General features: G+C 36.4%; 1 protein-coding gene across 8 annotated transcripts in view; it reads right to left on the reverse strand.

Annotated features, from left to right (window-relative positions):
• IL13RA2 (interleukin 13 receptor subunit alpha 2) overlaps positions 7,465–24,106 on the reverse strand; it is a 52,945-nt gene continuing 36,303 nt past the window's right edge. For 6 of the 8 annotated variants that reach the window (XM_021079407.1, XM_021079408.1, XM_005673842.3 and 3 more), the window contains 9 exons: positions 21,672–21,798; positions 19,841–19,992; positions 18,118–18,271; positions 17,470–17,590; positions 14,078–14,262; positions 13,004–13,149; positions 11,455–11,599; positions 8,273–8,388; positions 7,465–7,612 (listed from right to left, as the gene is read on the reverse strand). In XM_021079407.1, the coding sequence (XP_020935066.1) occupies positions 7,562–7,612; positions 8,273–8,388; positions 11,455–11,599; positions 13,004–13,149; positions 14,078–14,262; positions 17,470–17,590; positions 18,118–18,271; positions 19,841–19,992; positions 21,672–21,765 (1,164 nt within the window). In that variant the 5' untranslated portion in view covers positions 21,766–21,798 and the 3' untranslated portion in view covers positions 7,465–7,561. 8 annotated transcript variants of the gene reach the window in all.

Raw genomic sequence — 24,106 nt, forward strand, 5'->3', positions numbered from 1 at the left:
ATCTGTACCATCTTTCCTTTTTTTAGTAAATCTAAAACTGTTCTGAGATTTTTTTTTAAGTTTGTTGTTAACAAGTAGAGTGATGGAGATAATATTAGCATTATTGCTAATGACATAATTGTATATCTGGAGACTCCAAGAGAAAATTATTATATACAGTGGGTCTTTCCTGTCCATGGACTTCACATCTGAGGAGTCAACCAACTGTGGATTAAAAATATTTTTTAAAAAAGGAGTTCCTGTCTTGGCTCATTGGAAATGAACCTGACTAGCAACCATGAGGACACAGGTTTGATCCCTGGCCTCACTCAGTGGATTAAGGATCCAGCATTGCCATTGAGCTGTGGTATAGGTGGCAGACATGGCTCGGATCTGACGTTGTTGTGGCTGGGCTACAGCTTGGATTTGACCCCTAGCCTGGGAACCTCCATATGCCATGGGTGAACTTCACAATAAATGATAGTGATAGGTCATAATTCGTTGAATAAAATAAGAAACTATTAATCAGACATAAATTAATAATTATAAACTCTGGAGTTCCCGTCGCGGCGCAGTGGTTAACGAATCCGACTAGGAACCATGAGGTTGCGGGTTCGGTCCCTGCCCTTGCTCAGTGGGTTAACGATCCGGCGTTGCCGTGAGCTGTGGTGTAGGTTGCAGACGCGGCTTGGATCCCAAGTTGCTGTGGCTCTGGCGTAGGCTGGTGGCTACAGCTCCGATTGGACCCCTAGCCTGGGAACCTCCATATGCCACAGGAGCGGCACAAGAAATGGCAAAAAGACAAAAAAAAAAAAAAATTATAAACTCTGATGAGGAATAAAATATTTTTATACTTTAAAATTAAAAAAATACTTATTAATTACAAGGTGGGGGAAGAGTAACTTTATACTGAAGAACCTTGATAGCAACCACTTTAATCAAGTGATGAAAGTGAAAATCATCAATAATGGTACATACCGAAATCATGTACCAACTGATGGAATGTAGTGGTATGAACACAGCATCATTTCTGAAATCTTCCGTCACTGATGCATAACATGAAATTAATCATGAGGAAATATTGGGTGAGCCAAAATTGAGGAGAATTTTATAAAATAACTGGCCTCTAGTTTTGGCATCTGAGCAATACTGGTCTTGTAGAATAAGTTGGGAAATGTTCCTTCCCCTTCTACATTTAGAATGAATTTGTGGAGAATTGGCATGAATTCTTACTTAAATATTTGAAAGAATTCACCAGTGAGGCTATGCGGGGCTAGATTTGGTTGTTGTTGTTGTTGTTGTTGTTGTTGTTGTTGTTTTTTGAGAGGGGTGAGGGAAGAAGTTTAAAAATTACTAATTCTATCTCTTTACTATTTATATTTTTTATTTCTCCTTGAGTCAAATTTGATCATTTGTGTCTTTCTGGAAATTTGTCCATTTCATCTAAATTTTCTGTTCTGTGGCATGGTATTTCTTTATAATTATTTTTATTTCTCCAAAGTTGGTAGTAATTTCTCTGTTTTCATTCCTAATTTTAGTAATTTGAGCCTTCTACCTCCTTTTGATCAATATAGCTAAAGTATCAATTTATTGTACTTTTCAAATAACCAACTTTTAATTTGTTGATCATATGCTGTTTTTCTATTCCCTATTTCCTCTATTTTGATCTAATATTTATTGTTTACTAAGTCTGCTTATTTTGAGTTTAGTTTACTCTTCTTTTCCCAGTGTTTTAAGTATAAGGTTAGGGTACTAACCTTTTCCTTCTTTTTTAACATACCAATTTATAACTATAAATTTACTGCTAAGCACTGCTTTGGTTGCATCCCATAACTTCAGTATGGTATGTTTTTGTTTTCATTCTTCTCAAAGTACAGTTGACCTTTAAAAAGCATGAGTGTCGGGGGAGTTCCCGTCGTGGCGCAGTGGTTAACGAATCCGACTAGGAACCATGAGGTTGCGGGTTCGGTCCCTGCCCTTGCTCAGTGGGTTAATGATCCGGCGTTGCCGTGAGCTGTGGTGTAGGTTGCAGACGCGGCTCGGATCCCGCGTTGCTGTGGCTCTGGCGTAGGCCGGTGGCTGCAGCTCCGATTCAACCCCTAGCCTGGGAACCTCCATATGCCGCAGGAGCGGCCCAAGAAATAGCAACAACAACAACAAAAAGACAAAAAGACAAAAAAAAAAAAAAAAAAGCATGAGTGTGAACTGTGCAGTTTCATGTAAGATTTTTTTCAATATTAAATACTACAGTACTGCACCATTTGCAGTTGGTTGAATTCACAGAGGCAGAACCACAAATGTGGAAGAACCATGTATGTAAAAGGCCAATTGTAAATTATACATGAATTTGCAACTGCAGGAAAGGTTGGTGCTCCTATCACATTGTTCAAGGCTCAACTACATTTTCTACCTTCTGTTATGATTCTTTCTTTGACCATTTGATTACTTAAGTGTATGCTGTATAAGTTCCACATATTTGTCTATTTCTCAACAACTTTTTTTTTTTGGTTGTGCCTTTTTTTTTTTTAATTATGTTTTCTCACCAGCAAACTCTGCATTTTTTTTTTTTTTTTTTTACAGCACCATTAGACTTGAATTTCTTCAGTCTCTATCCCAAATAGTCTGTCTTTTAGGGAGAGCTACAGAACTCTCTGTTCTTATGGCCTGACACTCACCCTATGAAGAACGTCTGTGCTACTGCTCCAAAGATGGGGGCAGGAATTTTTATTCTTGCAGGGCCACCCCTTTCAAGCAAGGCCCTAGGCTGAGGAGAATGAGAGGATGGGGCATCACTGGTCTTCTCGGTTTGTCCTTCCCAGAATGGAAACTCTGCCCTATAGGGAAGTTGGAGTGAAGATTATTGGAGCCTGGTATTCTCAGTTTACTATACCTGAGGTAGAGTTTCTGTCCCATGAATGGGAGCTGGGTAGAGGAAAGAAGCCTCAGATATCTCTTGCCTGGAAAAGAGCTGCAACGAAGCTGGGAAGGATAAAGAATGCTGGTGACCAACCCCTCCTGGAGAGAAATCATTGTCTTAAACTGAAATCTGGAAAAAGAGCAAGTCCCATGTTATTAGCTACACCCAACTGGAACAGAGTTTCCACTGCACTGAGCAGGGAAAGGTGGGAGGTGGGAAATAATTCATGGTTCAAATGCCACAGATTCTAGCTGATCTTACCAAGATTCACTAGATTTTCTTGAATAAATATTTCCCCTTTTGCTGTAGGCTTTAAGAGAAATTTCTAGATACTTTAAATACTTGGTTTTTTAAAATAATTTTTCCAGTTATGGTTGTTCTGCTGATAAGGAGGATCCACAGAGTTCCTCATGCCACCATTCTAGAAGCGTTTTTTTCAAATAACATTTTTTAGAGTGAAAGAATCGAGCACTATTCTGAGTATGGGAATAATAATCAATTCCCATTCCAGCTTTAACACTTCAAATGTACTATGTAAACTGTTTTTCCTCATCTATAACATGGACACCTTATATAGCTCTCAGACTGTGGTGAGGATTGAAAGACTACTGAAACAGCGTTATATAAAGCACCTAGCATAGAAGTTGACTCAATAAATGTCACTTCTTTCTCCTTCAAATAAATGACTGTCTCAGCCTGGATAGTATTTTAGTGACTATCACAGTGCCTAGAATATGGTATGTGTGCAATAAATTGAACTGGATTGAAGGATGGATATATGAATGGATACCTGGGTAGGTGGTGAATCATTCCTAAGGTTCTAATTATTGATTTATCAATATAAAAAGCCAGGGTGATATTCAGAATACTTTAATGGTACATCCTGAGCAGACTAATCAGAACTGATGCTGGTTATCAGAAGTGATCACATAATTAACAGAGCATAGTAAAGAATAAAATATGGGGCCCGTTCTTAAAAAATAATTAAGAATTTCAAGATGGTGATAGCTTATCATTAAATCATGTTTGAAGCCCTTCCAAGCATCCAAGAATAAGGCCCTGTGTAATTGCAGAGAACATATATACTCATGAAGCCATCCTCTTTCATTTTTGCCCTAGATTAGGTGGGATCCCAGGGAAGTCCTGCTGTGAAAGGTGTTATTCCTTAGCTTCTGGAAGGGTTTAAGGGAAGGGGCTCAAAGTAAGGGGCTAGAGCAGCCCTAGGTGACAGAAGATAGATGGATACAAGGGGGACCATGGCACCTACTCAAACTTAAAAGTTTCTGCACAGCAAAGGAAACCCTAAACAAAATGAAAAGACAACCCACAGAATGGGAGAAAATCTTTGCAAGTGAATTCACTGACAAGGGATTAATCTCCAAAATTTATAAACACCTTCTGCAGCTCCATACCAAAAAAACAAACAACCCCATCCAAAAATGGGCAGAAGATCTAAACAGACAGTTCTCCAAAGAAGACATATGGATGGCCAAAAAACACATGAAAAGATGTTCAACATCACTCATTATTAGAGAAATGCAAATCAAAACCATGATGAGGTACCACCTTACACTGGGAAGAATGGCCATCACCAAAAAGTCTACAAACAATAAGTGCTGGAGAGGGTGTAGAGAAAAAGGAACACTAGTACACTGTTGGTGGGACTGTAAATTGGTGCAACCACTGTGGAAAACAGTATGGAGATTCCTCAGAAAACTAAAAATAGAACTACCATTTGATCCAGCAATCCCACTCCTGGGCATCTATCCAGAGAAAACCACGACGCACAAAGACACACGTACTCCGATGTTCATTGCAGCACTATTCACAATAGCCAAGACATGGAAACAACCTAAATGTCCATCGACAGATGAGTGGATCCAGAAGATGTGGTATATACACAATGGAATATTACTGAGCCATTAAAAGGAACGAAATACTGGCATTTTTAGCAACATGGATGGACCTAGAAATTATCATACTACGTGAAGTCAGCCATACAATGAGACACCAACATCCAATGCTTTCACTGACATGTGGAATCTGAAAAACGGACAGACTGAACTTCTTTGCAGAACAGATGCTGACTCACAGACATTGAAAAACTTATGGTCTCCGGAGGAGACAGTTTGGGGGGTGGGGGGATGTGCTTGGGCTGTGGGATGGAAATCCTGTGAAATCAGATTGTTATGATCATTATACAACTACAGATGTGATAAATTCATTTGAGCAATAAAAAAAAAGAGGGGGACCATGGCTTAAGGCACTGTGTATGTACTAAGCACTTGGTAAATATTCAACACCATAAAACACTCATAATGCAAAAAAAAAAAGATTTCAAAAGATTCAGTTTCAGAAAACTTGGGGGTCATATTACTTAAAGGTTAGTAAACCTATATAGCTAGCAGACCAAGATTTCCAGGAGTTCTTTTGCAAGGTCCAACTCTGTCCAGATTTGGTGCCACATGGTTGTCAGAACCAGTTTACTGATTCTGATAAGGATTTCTAAGTTTATGGTAGAGATGGGGTTGCCTGCTATTTCCCTGCCTAGCCTTGAACTCTTCACTCCACATTCCTACTTCCTCCCCCAAACGGCACTACACTAAGAACAATTTTAGCAAGCCTTGGCTTGAGAGCAGTTTGCCTAACATATGTCTTTTTTTTTTTTTTTGTCTTTGTTGCTATTTCTTGGGCCGCTCCCACGGCATATGGAGGGTCCCAGGCTAGGGGTGTAATCGGAGCTGCAGCCACCAGCCTACGCCAGAGCCACAGCAACGCGGGATCCGAGCCGCGTCTGCAACCTACACCACAGCTCACGGCAACGCCGGATCGTTAACCCACTGAGCAAGGGCAGGGACCGAACCCGCAACCTCATGGTTCCTAGTCGGATTCGTTAACCACTGCGCCACGACGGGAACTCCCTAACATATGTCTTAATTCATATTATGGGGGTTTTAATGTTGAACAAGGATAGGTCTACTTAAGGAAATGGTGATGCATCCTATTGTTGATTACAAGTGATAGCAGAGGATGGTATTGTGGTTTACATCTCAGTTTTAGCTCTTTTACCCATTTTAAAGATAGATGAAACCACGACGATAGATAGATGATCAGTGCCAATAATAGTCAAAGCTATAGTTACCCTGCCCATGGACATCCCTCGCCATTATATTCTAGTGTTTTTCATTCTAGAATACTGCAACATATCAGTGTTTTTTCTAATTGAATGTGCAAATGAATCACCTGAGGATGTTGTTAAAATGCAGATTGCTAACTGAGTAGGTCTGGGTTAGGGCCAGAGAGTCTACATTTCTTCTAATAAGCTACCAGGTAATCCCCATTCTATTGGCCTATAGACCACAGAGTAGAATCACTGTGAATAATATTAAATAGATATTTTTCCAAATTAAAACATAGCTCTTGATTATAATCTGTAGGTCATTATTCTCTAAATTTTAAGGTAACTGTCTATACCTAGCTTGCGAAGTCAACTCTAATTAGTCTGAAGGTTGCGTGTACTTTTAGAAGGCTTCTTGCTGATTTCAGAGGCTTGTGCCTTTTGGTCTCTGAACTAATTTTTTAAAAAATTACACCATCAGAAATTAGGAAATGCTACCTGCCAACAAATATAGGACACTCTCAAGCTTGTATTTAGTAGTTTGTGACATCTGAATATTTCAAATATGATGTCTGGTCATCTCATTATTTTCAGCCTTTTAAGCACTGCATTCTTCCCACCTTCTCATGGAATGAGAAGCACATATTTAGACTATGAATGTATTTAAAACTTCTTGCTGCTTATTAATCCTCTCCCCACGTTATTTTTAAAGCCAAACAATCTTATTCATGGTGAATACTTTCATCCTGAATGCAATTTAAAAAAAAAAACTAGAATCTCATCTTCCAAGATTTGATAATAGCTCTATGGCTTAATGCAAGTTGCAAAATCACATTGTTTTATTAACATCACAGATTAGACTCTGCTCTACCCCTTGACTTATCTACATAATGCATTCTCATCACCGACTGAGGAATGTTAAAGAGAAAAACCACAAGCCCAAAATGACATAACTTTTGCTAAGCCCATGATGTCAAACCTAGGTTTAACAACTACCCTAATTGCAGTTTTGACCTTTACTGGAAATGCAATCTTAATCAATGGGTCTGAATTTTCTAGACAGCACCAGTGAGATCAACTGCTGCATGGGCCCTTTACATAACTTCCAGAGGAAGAAGAGGCAATCTGCATGATAAAATCCCTTGCCTTGCCTTTCCACCTCAAAAAAGAAGATGACTTGGCCTAAAAATAATCCTTTCTTTTTTTCTTTTAATAGGTCCTTGTTGCATCCTTCTTCCTATAAAAAACTTCTATTTCATACAACCTCTTGGAACACTCTTCTAGTTGCTAGATGGGATGCTGCCTGATTCATGAATTGCCTAATAAAACCAATTAGATCTTCACATTTAATTGGCTGAACTCTTTAACAAGAAAAAAATCTGTTAATAAAATTCAGAAAATGTACTACTAGTTGAAGGTTTGAATAATCTAAAGCCTATTTAAATACAACAATGCTTTTAAAATAAGATTTATTCAACATTTAGGAAAAATTCTGTTTGGTTAGAACTCATGTTTGAGATTTGGCTGTAAGACTGGTATTTATTGAGTCAACAGAGTGTATCCTGATGAGAAAAGGCTTCTTTTTTTGTATGAAAAATCTGAAATTAAGAAAGAGCTCCATTATTAACAGTCATTAATAACACAAATTATTTCACTTAGATTAATAACTCAGAAATAGAACAAAAAAAGCATTCAGCAGAGAAATAAAGCAAAACATTTCATATACATTCACATTTATCTATATCTTTAAGACTTGACATTAAGATATTTTCCTCCAAGTCACACTTCTTCCTTAAAGCCCACCAACCCATAGTGATATGTCCATCTTCCAAAATTCTATAGCATTATCAGTACAACTCAAATAGCAACCAGCTAAAATCAGCAGGTTATATTTTTCATACAGATTCAATCCCCTCCTAGGCACCATGTTCTTAAATTTTTGTGATATTTTGCCTATGGTATGCTAGTAATATATTTCAGTCTATGTCTATGTTAAGTCACTCTTTCCTTTCCCCAGTCCTGCACTGGTAATTCTCATATTTTTTCCTAATCTAGAGGTAGTGTTTCATGTTCTAAAAAATTATTCTTATATTTCATCAAAAGTAAATCCACCCCAAAATGTAGTATTTTAGGGTTAATTTTTAAAGTACTGTACTTTCTGAAGACATCAATTGAAGACACAGTATATAGGCAAAATTATAAAATGTAGGTCCATCAGTTCTAAATGCAACTATCCACTGTAATACTCAATAACTTACCATTTTCAGTAAATTTTTTTGCTTATACAAAAGCAGACAAGTTATTAACAAAACAAGCAATGACACAAAAGCAAATGGTATCAAGAAAAATACTAAGGTTTCCTTCCATATGTCACCTAGGATTAAAAATCACAAAAAAAGGGGAAGGGTTAGATGTTTACAATTATTTTAAAAACGGAATTATTTTATAAATAAACTAGTAAATGGTGAAGAACTGAGTTAAACTGGCAACTTCTGCCATACTTGCCAGTACATAGATACCATAGTGATGTCTGAATATAGTATCCCTTTCATTTGTGCACTTTTTTTGTAGAACAACTACTTTATTGAACTCTGACAGCTCTTCATTTTGCTTAGGAAAAAACTCCCTAAAACCCAATTCTTATTTTCTTACATGATTTTGTTTAAAACTTGACCCTGTGAATTTTTCATAATGATAAAATAAAATATTAGCCAAGTAATTAGATAAACATGCCATATGTATCTCAACTCTCAACAAGTCAAATGTTTATATCATACAATGCTATAGTGAGTGAAAGCTGGTCTTCAATAAAAGTTTCTGCACAAATAATGGAGCTAGTCTTTTTTTTTTTTTTTTTTTTTTTTGTCTTTTGAGGGCCACACCCACAGCATATGGAGGTTCCCAGGCTAGGGGTCAAATCAGAGCTGTTGCCGTTGGCTTACGCCACAGCACTAGATCCGAGTCGCATCTGCAACCTACACCACAAAGGGAACTCTAAGGGATGTATTTTTTGAGAATGTGGCTAAAAACTCACCATATGTACTTTAAACCATGCATTGACTAATAAGAAGATGTAATTCAGGGCATGAATTTCTCAATGTCAGTTCCACAGAGTCTCTCTATACTTCTTATAGTAGTGATAAAAATGAAAACCGTAGAACAGTTAAGTGGTCTTTCTCATTCCATATATCTCTTGGTTAATTGAATTCACCCTCTCTCTGCCTATCTTTTCTCCATAGCCCTTAGTGATTATATGATATATTTGGCTTTTTTGTTTATTGCCTATCTTTACTTAACTTGGGAATAAAATATAAATTCCATGAGGACAAGGATTTTTTACTGCTGTATCTCCAATGCCTGAAAAGTCTGACACATCAAATAAATATTTGATGTATGAAAGAGAACAATGATACCAATATATTAATAGGGAGATAATAGAGATAATAGTCAAATAGGGATTCTGCTATGATGGAACAATACAAAAGGAGATGAATGATTGATAGAAATGTCATCATATGTCTATTTCTGTATGTGTATTTATATATCTTTTTGTGAAAGAGCAATGATGACTTAATTTCCTTTAATTTCAAACAATTACCAATAATTTCTATTGATAAAGTTAGTATACTGTGAAGTACAATATTTTTCCTCATTCTCAAGGTTTTTAGTTTATATTGCTATTTAATTTAAATATGCCTTATCATAAGTCACTTTAATCAGTGTCGAAAGTGAATGGAATGCCCATTTTACTAATGATGACATATTAATTAGAAAAATATTCATTAGGCACACCAGACACTCGAAAACAAGTGCATGATACCTATCCCTGCTTTAAGATTTCTGTTCTCTTCAAAATTGAAAGCATAGGGAAATATTGATTAAAATAGGCTTCCCTCCAAAAGAAAAAGCGTATTCTCTTTACTGACAGAAAAACAAGAATGTTGATAATAGAACTAAAACAAGACTGTTAAACTAGTTAAAACTGAACATTAGATTTTTCATAAATCTATATTATACTGAGGTGCTTGCTAATTTATCTTCTCTGTTTATAGACTACATGCAAGAGCATTTTTACCTCCATAATTACACCACACTGAGAGAAAATTAATTTTGCAAATAGCTCCAGTTATTTAATTACTGTTCTTTTGTTGATATATTGTCTTCAATAACTATATCAACATATTTTATGATTGTTCCTTCTTTCTAACATTATATAAATGGATTATTTTATTCTTTTTCTCTTTTAACGGCTGCACCTGCAGCATATGAAAGTTCCCAGGCTAGGGGTCGAATCGGAGCTACAGGTCCCAGCCTATGCCACAGCTGCGTTAACACCAGATATGAGCCACATCTCGCAGCTGCGACCTGTGCTACAGCCTGCAGTAACACTGGTTCCTTAAACCACTGAGCAAGGCCAGGGATCGAACCCACATCCTCACAGAGACAAAGTCAGGCCTTAACTTCCTGAGCCACAACAGGAACTCCTTTTTTTATTTGATTGCTTTAAATCTCAATGGGGAAGAGGTACAGACTATAAAAAATTCGAATAATGAGCACACAGCTTTTTAAAACTATATAAAGAATGCACATAATAAGGTCAAGGGTCTGATAAAACATACCTATATGCTTGTAAGTAAAACTTCAGAGTAATGTGTGACTACAATTGGAAATAATACAGATTTAGGTAACATCTCATTAGTACATAAGTGTAAGAATAGTGCCACCATACTTGGGAGCAAAGACTATCATTAGAAGTAACCCACCAGTAAAAACAGGTAAGATTAGCTTGTCAAATGAAAGTAGGAAGAATCAAATAGAATCTATAAAATCTTGCAATGTGGAAAAGACACAGCCTAATTAATGTTATAGACATCTATAAAAAATAGGGAATATAGCCAATATTCTATAATAACTATAAATGGAGTATAAATTTTAAAATTGTGAATCACTATATTGTACACCTGTAACTTATATAATATTGTACATCGACTGTACTTTAATAAAAAAATAATGAAGGAGTTCCCGTCGTGGCGCAGTGGTTAACGAATCCGACTAGGAACCATGAGGTTGCGGGTTCGGTCCCTGCCCTTGCTCAGTGGGTTAACGATCCGGCGTTACCGTGAGCTGTGGTGTAGGTTGCAGACGCGGCTCGGATCCTGCGTTGTTGTGGCTCTGGTGTAGGCCGGTGGCTCCAGCTCCGATTCAACCCCTAGCCTGGGAACTTCCATATGCCGCGGGAGCGGCCCAAGAAATAGCAACAACAACAACAACAACAACAACAACAACAAAAGACAAAAAAAAAGACAAAAAAAAAAAAAAAAAATAATGAAGAGTTGACCCAATGATCTTGATAAGCAGTGTCACTGAACTGTGGCATCTAGTTAAGCACTTTCTTCCTCAGTGCTAGAAATATTCTAGTTACTATTCTTTCATCTCATACCTTTCCAGCATTGTTCATCACTCCATTCACTCCATATTCCATCATCTGAGCAATAAATATTCATTTTGCTTCTTACTGAAAAACATAATCGGTGGCTTTCATTTGATGTTCTTGTGATGTATATTTCATTTTCATCTGTGGTAGTCTGAAAGCCAAGAAAAAAGTAAGATACTGTTATTTGATCTAAATGCAGCTAGCCAGATCCCATATGATGTATGGTTTTCAAAGTGGATTTTGTTACATGAAATATATGCATCAGATGACTAGAAAGGTATATACCAAAATTCTAAAAGCGACCATCTCTCTGCATGGTAGAGTTGCTTTCATTTTTTTCTTTCTTCTCTATATTTAAAATTTTTTTTCTATAGTGAGAAATAGATCACTAGTGGTAGGTAAAGGGCCTGTGTGACAAGGCAAAATTTCTAGGTAGTTTTGGTGTTTATGACACCTAGTATTTGGATTAGTGTCAAATTTCTCAGATTCCATAAGCTGGAAAATCCTGTATATACTGAGTTGGCAAGAGGAATCATCATATGAAGTTGCTTCTATGGAAACTATAGAGTTCATACACACAAAGTTTCTTTCCTTTATTCTTATTTTAGTTAACCATCATAAAACTAGTGTAATAGTGCTCATGGCTTGGCATGAAACTACCCCTTCTGATATGAAACTATACAAGGTTGGACAATCTCAGAAGAAAAAAAAATCACGGAAGTGATTACTTCAACTTTGCATTTCAAATTGCTGAATAGTGTTTGCAAATTAATGGCTTTTCTTTTGTTTTAACTTTTCTTTGGAACCAGCATAATGCATTGTATGTTAAAGAGGACTGGGAATAAGATAAGGATTCTAGTTCTAGCTATGTTATTTGACTGTAAGTCTATTCACTTCCTTGGTACTTGTAAATCAATTCAACTTCCAGATTTCTCATCTGTATGTGAAATGAACTGATTAGAATTAATGGCTCACCTACTTGTCTCCACCACTCCCTATATTGGAAACCAATGAATAAAAATCAACATTTAACAGTGTGGGGCTAAAGGTATTACCACATTGTTGGTGCCGAGGGGTAATCAGTCTTGCAACCATTGCTTACTTCCCCAGCTAGTCCCTCATTTCTGCTACAAGCAGTTCTCTAGCAGCCCTGCCAGACTCTACTCTGATTTTGACCTGATGGTTGTTCCTCAAGAATTGCTTTTTATGTTCATTTGTGGTTTTTATTTTGTTTTCTTTTTACCTGAGGCCTCTTCACAATCCATGTTATGCATGTACTTGACAACTTTAATTTTTTGACACAATACTGGAAATAAGTGACTAGATTATCTTTAAGGGCCTATGTAGTTTTCAAATTGGTATGATTGATTGCATATATTTTAGACTGAAAGCATCTTTCTTTCATCCACTAGATTATTTGGTTTTTTGGAAATTAAACTAAGTACATGTCATAATCTATTCTTCAAGTGGATAGCAATCATTTTGGCTCTTGTGTTTGCTATTTTGTTTAAAGGGCTATGTTGACAATTTTCCTAAATAAACGCAATGTCTGTACCACCCAAGTAGTATCATCTTCTGTGAACTCAATTTCATAAATAAAACACTGTGATGGAATAGGTCCTCTGGGGATGCTCCATTTCAGGTTAACTTCCTCTGAATTCTTCACAGTAAGACTAAGGTAGTCTGGTGGCAAAGGTTTAACTGAAAAGCAAAAGGAAACAATTTCAACATGGAGATTACTAAAGTTTAGCAGTAGCCCTTATCAAAAGCTACAGACACCTACTAACAGAAGCCTCCAGGATAAATTAGGTGGCTCAAGACTATTGTCTGTAACATGAATTAAAATCAAAGCTGCTCGCCAGCCAAGGTTACTTTATTAAGAAACTTCGTTACTTTGGAAACTAAATTTTTGATAAGTTACATATTGAAAAATATTTAAATCCAAGAGAAAAGATAGATCCAAATCATAACAGTTGTTTTTCTATTTTATATAGCATTAGAAACAACTACCACAACAATTACTACTGCTACTTTTATTAATAGCTAATTCTTATTTAGAGCTTATGATGTGTCAGGCACTGAAACAGGAATGTTATAAACTCATTCATGTCTCACAATAAACCTATGAAGTAATTTTCCCATTATCTTCATTCTACTGATAAGGAAACTAAAACATGTTAAATGTTAACTCGTGCAACATCACACAGCTAGAAAGTGGTAAATTCAAGATTCAGACTCAGGTATGGCTGACTCTAGAACCTGTCACTCTCATCACTGTTAGAACTGAGAACACAGACTCAGACACTATCCAACCATTTGACTATTGAGGGAATAAGTGACTCCAAAATTTCTCCACCAGTAACATTAGACAAAAATATTTTATAGAAGACAAATTCTGAAGCCAGAAAACAAATTGTGGGTTGTAAGTGAAAATGATACTTAATCCTCATTCAATTCCTTATCTTCCATACATTTATATTTAATCAGTGCTTCCTCATACTCTTTTGGCCCCCATTTTTCAGGCTTTGCAATTCTGTAGTTATCACTTTATCTCTATTTCTTTTCTTCCACATGGTTGGTTACAAATGACCTAAACTAGAAATATTTTGAAGTTGTTTGTTTACCTCACCTATATTTTGAAGCTGAAAAATAAAATAGCTGGGTCGAATAGATTGGGATTCTGATGATCCATTAACACAGATGTAGAAATCTTTATAGTCTGATGACTCCAAGTAGGGAAATCTGCATCCAGTATTTTTTCCATTAGTCTTGATATAATCAGCACACTGTAATGCATGGTCCAAGCCCTCATACCTGTAAAAAGAAGTGTTAAAAGAATTGTGTTTACTAATATCTTCTAGTAACATGGTGCTCAATTTTCAATTATTTTAAGATAACAGGTAAACAGAACATCATTTGATAATATGTGATATTTATTGAACACCAACTGTGTGCCAGATCTTATGATAAATGCTATAGATACAACAGTAAGGAAAGCAGACATAGGCTGTGATGTCATAGGGCTTACAATCCCATGGGAGTCTTGACAAAATCTCAGATATAATGCAAAAATTCTTACTCATATGCTTATGTTACATTGCCTCACCAACAGGATTTGTGAATCAAAAAATAAGCCTCTTATTAAGAAAACACAGGGTTTATATTGATAATCCTGAATGATACTGCTTTTTTTTTATATTGTACTGGAGAAATTATTACAACAAAATAGATTTAAAAGTAGACTTATAAAATACTGTTATATTTAATAAAATGGAATGAAAATCCTCTGAGGATATAATACACATCAAGAGACCTCAGAAAAGCAAACAGAGGCTCTAAAAGAAAAAGAGGAGCTCTTTGGCAAGTAAATATCTAATTTCCCATTCTCCTAGACAAGAAATGTTGTCCTAACATCAAAAATTAACCTCTTTCCAGTAAAAAAAAGCTAATGGGAATTAGGGGGGATTTCCCTACAGATTTCCAAAGGACCAAATGTATGATTTGGTTTATTTTCCTGAAGAATAGCTTGCAATGCAAAATGAGACATTATCTCTAACAGCAGCCAAAATTCCTTTTGAAATGAGGCCAATCTAGCAGCTGATAAGGTGCTGGTACAAATATTTGGACTCTACTGAGCCAAGTATTTACTTTAGGCCAAGTTTGCAGAACTGTAGTCTCCGGTTTAGTTCACCTGATTAGAGTTTGAGAGACTCGCATTCTAGGCTTGACTTTACACATATTTACTTTATGCCAGTGGAAAGCCTCACGTACCCTTATTTTCCAGTCTCTAAAATGTTAATATTTATCCCTCACTACTTTACTAAGGTGAGGATAAAGTTAATATTAAACATGAGCTACAATGTATAAGAGGGCAAGGACTTTGTTTTATTCATCCTTTTATTCTTTTTATCTAGAACACTGCCTGGCATTTAATGATTGCTTAATATTTGTTGAATTAATCAACAAATAAGTTAGACCTTAGAATTGATTCATCCAATTCCAGATGAAGAAACTGACAAGAGTTCCTGTTGTGGCTCAGTGGGTTAAGAACCCTACCAGTATTCATGAGGAAGTTTGACCCCTGGCCTTGCTCAGTGGGTAAGGGATCTGGGATTGCTGCAAGCTGTGGTATAGGTCACAGATGCGGTTCAGATTTGGCATTGCTGTCACTGTGGTGTAGGCCGCAGCTTCAGCTCCAATTCAACCTCTAGCCCAGGAACTTCTATATGCCGGGGTGTAGCCCTAAAAAGAAAAAAATAAAGAAAAAAAAAAAAAGAAACTGAGACCCCCAAACAGGAAATTGCTTACCCAAAACCACTAAATTAAGTAATCTCATAACATGAATTAGAACCCAGTACTCAGGATTGTTAATAGCTTATTCCTTATTGCTTATATATTATGATTTTCTAAAGAAAAACACCATAATTTGGGCCCGAGATTCACAATGAATAAGGCTTTGTCCTCTCTTGTTTTTTCTGTTATTTAAAAATGCCTAAGTTCTGATACCTATCAACTTACAAATTCTACCATCACTTAGTTCATTCATATAATGAATATTTAGTTATAATCTACTATGGGCATAGCACAGCTGAGTTAGTCAAGAGAAGTATAAGAATAGTCTGTGCCCACCAACCTCTTAAAAGCTTAAGAGAGGAGACAAAGTATATATACGTATGACAAAAATTTAAGGGTCATCTGGACAAAAAGTAATTAAGAGCTATAATAAGTGATAGGTCAGAGGAAAAACTGAACAGAAGCTAATGTTATCAGTTAAGAGTTAATGAAGTTGAATACCAGATGGGTCTTGAAGTATAGATGAGAGTCAGTGAAAGAGAGAGTCAGATGGTATTCTAGATTTCAATGCACACAAAGGCATAAAAGATCATAACATGGATGAGAAAAAAATGCAGAGATGGGTCTAAATGAAACAGAACATTCACTTTGATGACAGTAAAATGAAATGTTGGAAAGGCAGTGAGACAGAGAATGGCAGTCTAGATTTTATCCTGGAGGCAATGAGTAGCCACTGGAGGGTTTTGTTTCATTTTTATTTATTTATTTATTTATTTGGTCTTTTTGCCTTTTCTAGGGCTGATCCTATGGCATATGGAGGTTCCCAGGCTAGGGGTCTAATCGGAGCTGTAGCCACTGGCCTACGCCAGAGCCACAGCAACGCAGGATCCAAGCCACATCTCCAACCTATACCACAGCTCACGGCAACGCTGGATCCTTAACCCACTGAGCAAGGCCAGGGATGGAACCCACAACCTCATGGTTCCTAGTCGGATTTGTTAACCACTGCGCCACGACGGGAACTCCCACTGGAGGGTTTTGAGCAAAAAAAAAAATGGCATAGGGAAACAGCAGAATAAGAAGATAAATATGGCAAGAGTGTGCAGAATGAATAGGAAGGGCAGAGACTAGAAGCAGAGGGACCATCATTTGGGAGGCTATAGAAATCATCCAGCTGTAGAATGAGGTGAGCCCAAAGAAGAGTTCTTACAGTGGAAATGGGAAGTAAAGAATAGATGTGAGACCTTGCAATAGATGTGTGTCATTGTTGATTATGGTGATCAATATTAGCATGAAAACAATTGAGAATGAAGGAGACAGAAGATTCAAGATGGTTCTAAGATTAAAAGCCTCAGTGACAGTTAACAAAGATAGGGAAGTCAGAAAAAGGATCCAGTTTTAATAGCTACATGCTTTTTTAAAAGGCAAGAATATGAAATATGCCAAAACTTTTTAGGTTATAAGTCTATCTATCTAAAAGATAGAAAATTCAATCCAGTACAGAAACAATTATTGCATTCCTTATATTACCCATAGAATGTCTTTTACTAGCTACAAGCTAGACCTACTTACTCCCTTTGAAAACCCTAAATAATTGTAAATAATCTTCATCACAAATACAACTTTGAAAAAATATAATGAATTTAACGAAAATATAGTTACTCCTACTGTGGATTAATTATGATAGATATCTTCCCAATATGGAATTCTTATTATAAAAATACTTACCAGTAAAACAAGTTGTAATTGGTATCAAAATGGACACCCATGCCAGGTTTCCAAGAGCAGAGTAAATACTGCCAGTTGTAATATACACAATCCATATCCTGAATTTTAGTTTCCAGATTTCCTAAGAAATGAACACATTGTGAATGCTTGAAAGACATGGTGATGAATCATTTGGGAAATCATTATGCAATTTTATTTCATTTCCTTTGACCTCTCCATTTCATTTAGCAATCAACATAATCAGGAATATTCCAAAAGGAAGTTGTTGGAAATCACTTCACTTTAAGTAGGACATGCAAAATTAAAAACTTTTGAGGGCTCATTTACTGGTACTAGTGTAAGCATATGCAAAAGTACTAAATTAATAATTCTAGGATGCTCTGAGCAGTTGCATAAATATTCACATGCATATTTGCTAATATGAGCCCCAAACTGGGAACTATATTAACCCAATAAGCTGTAGATTGTGGCAAATGCGTTTGCTGATTTAAAGAATTCAAAAAGGGCATTAACTCTCTTAAGAAGGATTCTATTTTGTATCACATTCTCAATTGACATACAATCAGGTGTGTAAGGGTCAAGGGACTTACTTCCCATATAGATTGTTCTGACAGTATTAAATATGAAAAGAGAGCTTTTTTTTTTAACCTTGTGGTAACGTCCAATAAGTAGTTTCTGACCATGAACTTTGAACTTCTGATCCATTAGTGCATTGCCCTGGCAGAAGTGTATGTATTTTTGCTTCAACACCTTTGTTAAGATCAAACCCATCTTTGTAATGTAGATTCTTAGTAATGATCGTCTGTTTGATAAAAAGAGACAAAGTCAAGCTTAGAAACAATGGCATCATGAGCCACATTAACAAGGCTAAGAAGTCGTTAAAACCCTAGAGAGTTCCCAACATCTAATAAATTCCTGACTTTTTTTTCTTTCTTTCAAAACTGTACCTGTGGCAATATGGAGGTTCGCTAGCAGGCTAGGGGCCAAATCAGAGCTGAAGGTGCCAGCCTACACCACAGCCACGTGGGATCTGAGCTGTGTCTGTGACCTACACCACAGCTCACAGGCAACACACTGGAGTCTTAACCCACTGATCGAGGCCAGGGATTGAACCTGCATTCTCACAGATACTAATCGGGTTCATTACTGCTGAGCCACAATGGGAACTCCTGATAATTTTTTGATAAAATGTCTCAGAGATATTTCTGGTAGAGTTCACTTCTACATATTGTATCATTTGAAGAGATCATTTGAATCTTAACATCTCATAAAAAAAAAAAAATTTGCAAGACCAAAAAGGCTCTGTGGCAGGAACTTGAGCTATAACCAACTTGAAATCAAGAAATAACTTTCACATACCATATGCATATTACATGACAAATAATATATCACCTTTCAAACATATGAACTCTCCTGGATTCATAAAATCTTAGAGGTACCTGGAGAAAGCCAGACAAAGTATGACCTCCTGAAGGGCTAAAATCATGTATCATTTATCCTTCTATTCCTGATACCTAGCTAGCAGAGTGCCTGGCACCAAAAGCTGCTCAATGAATGTTTTATTTGAATTGTCCCTTGAAACCACGTAGCTGAATTAGGAAGGTAACAGCCTGCCTTGTACAATAGAAATCTTTGAATGAATATGCTTGTTGACTATGTAAACAGTTAGTAATTCAAAAAACTTTCACTGAACACTACAATATATACAAAGAACCATGGTCTGTAGGGAGAGTACAAAGATAAATAAGGCTTGACTCCTACAGAGAAAAAGCTCATATAGTCATTTTATATATAACAGTTATATATAGAGGTATAGAGGTAACTTTAGAATATGATAAAATGTGTAAGTACTCTCCAAGTGCACATTCCATGGGACCAAGTTTTCTTTTCTTCTGTACTTTCAAAGGTATTCTTTTTTTTTTTTTTTTTTTTGTCTTTTTGCTATTTTTTGGGCTGCTCCCACGGCACATGGAGGTTCCCAGGCTAGGGGTCTAATAGGAGCTGTAGCCACCAGCCTCTGCCAGAGCCACAGCAACACGGGATCTGAGCCGCGTCTGCAACCTACACCACAGCTCACGGCAACGGTGGATCCTTAACCCACTGAGCAAGGCCAGGGACCGAACCTGCAACCTCATGGTTCCTAGTCGGATTCGTTAACCACTGCGCCACGACGGGAACTCCCAAAGGTATTCTTAATACTGGGTGCAGTGAAAACAGATGTAGCAGGATGCACAGGAGATAGCAGCAGGCATGCAGCCTGTTATACCTTAATAATTGCTATTGAGATATGGGAATAAAAGTGGATACTGACAGCAGGAATCACAAGAAAACTTATAATCACTCTAATATCTTAAGTGCATGCTTTACATACCTTCCAGCTTTCACTATCAATGTTTCGGTATTTTAATTCATACTCTACTGTGCATTCCTTAAAATTATCCAGAGACAGTGGAGGTTGCCACTGCAAATAGAGATAACCTAAATATCCAGGGTCCACTATTTCAAAATCTTGAGGAGGATTAACTGAAATAAAATCAATAAAATATTTTTACTTTTTTCCTGTATCTTATGACAAGGAGAGCTAAATCTAGATTACTTCCATATGCCCATCAACTGATGAATGGATAAATAAACTGTAATATATTCATACAATTGAATATTATCCAGCCATAAGAATGAAATATTGATACATACTACAACATGAATGAACCTTGAGAACATTAAGCTAAGTGAAAGAAGCTAGTCACAAAAGATCACATATTATATGATTCTATTTATATGAAATATCAAATGGGAGAATGTGATGTGACTGCTGAATGGATCTGAGGTTTCTTTTGTTGGTAATGTAAATATTCTGAAATTTGATAGTTGTGGCCATTACACAACTTTGTGAATACACTAAAAACCACTGAACAGTATACTTTAAAAGGGTAAGTTTTATGTTTTATAAATTATATCTCAATAAAGCTGTTTTTAAAAATCTAGATTACTGCTACACAGTTGCCCTTCTTTAAGAAATCGCATATGCAAAGTGTAACTTAGTCTACTAGGTACTAAGTTTTCACGGAAATAAGAAACTCAACATGGAGTTATCTCAGTGATCATACCCACCAAAATTTGGTCTAGGATGGGAATACTTTTTACAGAAATATCTCTAATAGCACGAATCAGTCAGTATTAAGCCAGTGTTTTCCATATGAATATAATATCATGGCACACACAAAAATGGGTTAGAAAATATATGACTACTGTGACTAAGTGCCTTAAGAATTACGAGAACAGGCAGATCTTTTGGTCCATTTAGGAAAACTGAATCCTTTAGTTAATTGAAGTTCAGAGTATAGCAAACTAGAGCCACTCTTTGGAAGCACTCAAGAAAAAGTGGTAGGCAGCTGAGTATAGCAACATCAGGACACAGCCAGTTTTATTCTGTGGAAAGGAGCAGTGGGAGGCAATGACTCCCTCATCTGGCAACTTAAAAAGCAACAAAAACAAATCATTCTATGAACTTTCTTATTAGCAAATCTAGTAGTATTATAGTACTGCCCTCATGTTGCCTTTCTGCTAATAATTTCTTCTCATTTATGCCCTGTTGTTCATTTTAAAAAACTTCACTTCGTATTACTTATTGAGGTGAGAAAAAGCATCTACAGAATGCAATGGTGGCACAATGATTTGAAATGGGACTCCTGTGAACTAATAAAGACGGTTCTATTGAGGATGAAATAATAATTCTATTGTTTCAACTCTTATGATTAAAAATCTTTGTAAAATTCATTGTTCTAATTATTTTCTTCAATGAGAAAAGAACATTAGATATGATTTAATAATTCTGTAATATTTTTAAATTTTATTTTAAATCTCTGTATTTTAAAAATTTATCTAATTGTCTCAAAAGTTAAGGATAATAATTAAGAAAAGTTTTCAGGTAGTTGGGTACCAGGTTTCAGATAATTAACCTCTTTGCTGGAAAAGACTATACGAAAAGGCATGGAAATTGTCTTTTAGTTCGTCTTTTATCCCACAAAATATTTGCTATCATCAGTTACCTTATACATGAAGTTGACGAGTAAGAACATATCTTTTGTGTGTGGATTTCTTGAAATATTTTCAATAACAATCCATCAATAACAATGCATTTTCATAGAGCAGATTGAAAAGACAGTATCTGTAATTTTAAAACCACTCCATTGTTGGTTTACCTTTTATCTCGGCATTTGAAGACAAAGTAGAGCCAAATGCTGTGCAAATAAGAAGAGTATATAGACATCTGATATTCACATGAATAAAAGCCATTTCTCTAAGATTTAATACCTTGAAGTTTCCACTCTAAGAAGGAAAAATATAACATTTTAACTTTGTCATACTTTTTCAAAAAGGACTGAATGTGATTAAAAATACATCAGGTATGCACACCATTGTATATGGAATGGATGGTCATCAGGGACCTGTTACATAGCACAGAAAACTCTGCTCAATATTCCTTGATAACTTATACGGTAAAAAAAAATCTGAAAAAGGATAGATATGTGTATACGTATAACTAAATCACTTTGTGATACCGCAGAAATTAACACAACATTATAAATCAACTATACTTCAATAAAACTTTAAAAAATGAAAAAAAAAATACATTAGGGACTTCTCTGTGTGCTTTCTACCAAGAATTGGGAAAACTGCCCCTTTGCATCATTGAAACAGAAAAAAAAATCAAGTTTGAAACCAAAATAATTGGAAGGCAGGATTTTAGTTTCATCCTTCCCATAAGAGCAAAACCAAACCAAACCAAAACAAACATATTCCTTGGCTCCTCACTGCCCTCCCCCACACACATACTCTTCTACCTATCACATGCTGTGGCCAGGATATGATGCCTTCAAATAGCCTTCAGCCTGAAGACTGAGCCAGACCCACCTGACTGTTCATATTGGGTCACAGGGGAATTATGATATCATTAATCTCCATAGCAATCCTCTCCCCTAGCAACACAGAAGACACACGAATACAGATACTCTTTTCTGAGATAAAAAGTATATGGAAGTTATCTGAACTGAGAAAGCTCAGAATCTACATCAAAGCCTCAGATAATTCAGAACTTTACTTTATAAATATTAAATCAACATCATCTACTCCCTTATCTGTTCTACTCTTCCCTGTATCTCCTATATCAGTAAATGGCACCATCATCTTCCCAGCTGCCCAAACCAGAAACTTGAGAGTCTTCTTCAACTCTTCTATCTTCCATTCAATGTCTCCATTATCACCACCCCTTCCTAAGTTGAGGACCTCATCATCAGGGATCTCCTTATCCAGTATTTCCTGTCTCTAAACCATTCTTCACACTACATATAATAAGAATGACCTTTTCAAAGAGCAAATCTGAATTTATCACTTCTTTTTTATTTTTATTATTTTTTTTGTCTTTTTTTTTTTTTGCTATTTCTTGGGCCGCTCCCGTGGCATATGGAAGTTCCCAGGCTAGGGGTCGAATGGAGCTGTAGCCACCGGCCTACACCAGAGCCACAGCAACGCAGGATCCGAGCTGCGTCTGCAACCTACACCACAGCTCACGGCAACGCCGGATCCCTAACCCACTGAGCAAGGGCAGGGATCGAACCCGCAACCTCATGGTTCCTAGTCGGATTCGTTAAGCACTGCGCCACAACGGGAACTCCATCACTTCTTTTTTAAAACAGCATTTCACTGACACAAAATATAATTTTATCAGCTTTTTTATTATTGAAAAATACTGGTTTTATGATAGAAACTAAAAGGATTCATGTTTCCACATAGCTATTAAATAAAAAAATACTTTCCTTTCAATGAAAAATCACTACTTCCAGTTCTGTAACTTCTCTTTGAGTTTATATTCCTAAAACCAACAATTTCACAGGAAGTTAAAGATTATAGTTCACTTATCCCAACATCAAGGAGTACCTTTCTTTTCTCCTATATACGTTAATTAATCAAGCAGGTCCCCTCTACCTGCCCCACACTCTTTATCTTACCTGGTCCATTTGTAATGTTCTCATGTTAGCAGGCTTCAATTATTACATAATAGAATCCTGGGATCAAACTGTTAGAATCAGCAAATATATTGAAGGCACTTTACATATTGTGAAGTAAAACTCAGACTTGATTAAGATAATAACACAGCAAGTTAGCAACAGAACTGGAAGTAGGGCAGATATGATTCCCTGTCTAGTGCACTTCCACCTGACTGTGCTGGATCCCACAGGTTTGACTCAGAAATATGAAAGCTCTTCCTCTGGGACTCCAGCATTTAAGTCTTCCTTCAGTTAGCTAGCCAGGCTGAATCAACACCATCCTACTTCTTTTTCTATGTCGCAATGAATCATTAAAGGGATACTGTTTCTCTTACTGAAGTTCAGTGATTCTCTTTGCTCAATTCCTCCCTCCCCATCACCAGCCCATGCTGCCTTCTAAAGCATCTATAAGTAGTATGTAGGTTTAGTCAACAGAAGGCCACATTTCTGCCATAGACCTGCTCTTATAGATTGAGTTGAACACACTGTTTACTTTTGGATCCAAGGCAGTATTCTGACAAAGAGAAATCCTTTCATGTTACCTATAAGGACTAAGACAACCAGGCTTCCCTTAAAACTTTCTCAGAGAG

This window comes from Sus scrofa, chromosome X, assembly GCF_000003025.6.
Source record: "Sus scrofa isolate TJ Tabasco breed Duroc chromosome X, Sscrofa11.1, whole genome shotgun sequence".
Lineage (NCBI taxonomy): Eukaryota > Metazoa > Chordata > Mammalia > Artiodactyla > Suidae > Sus > Sus scrofa.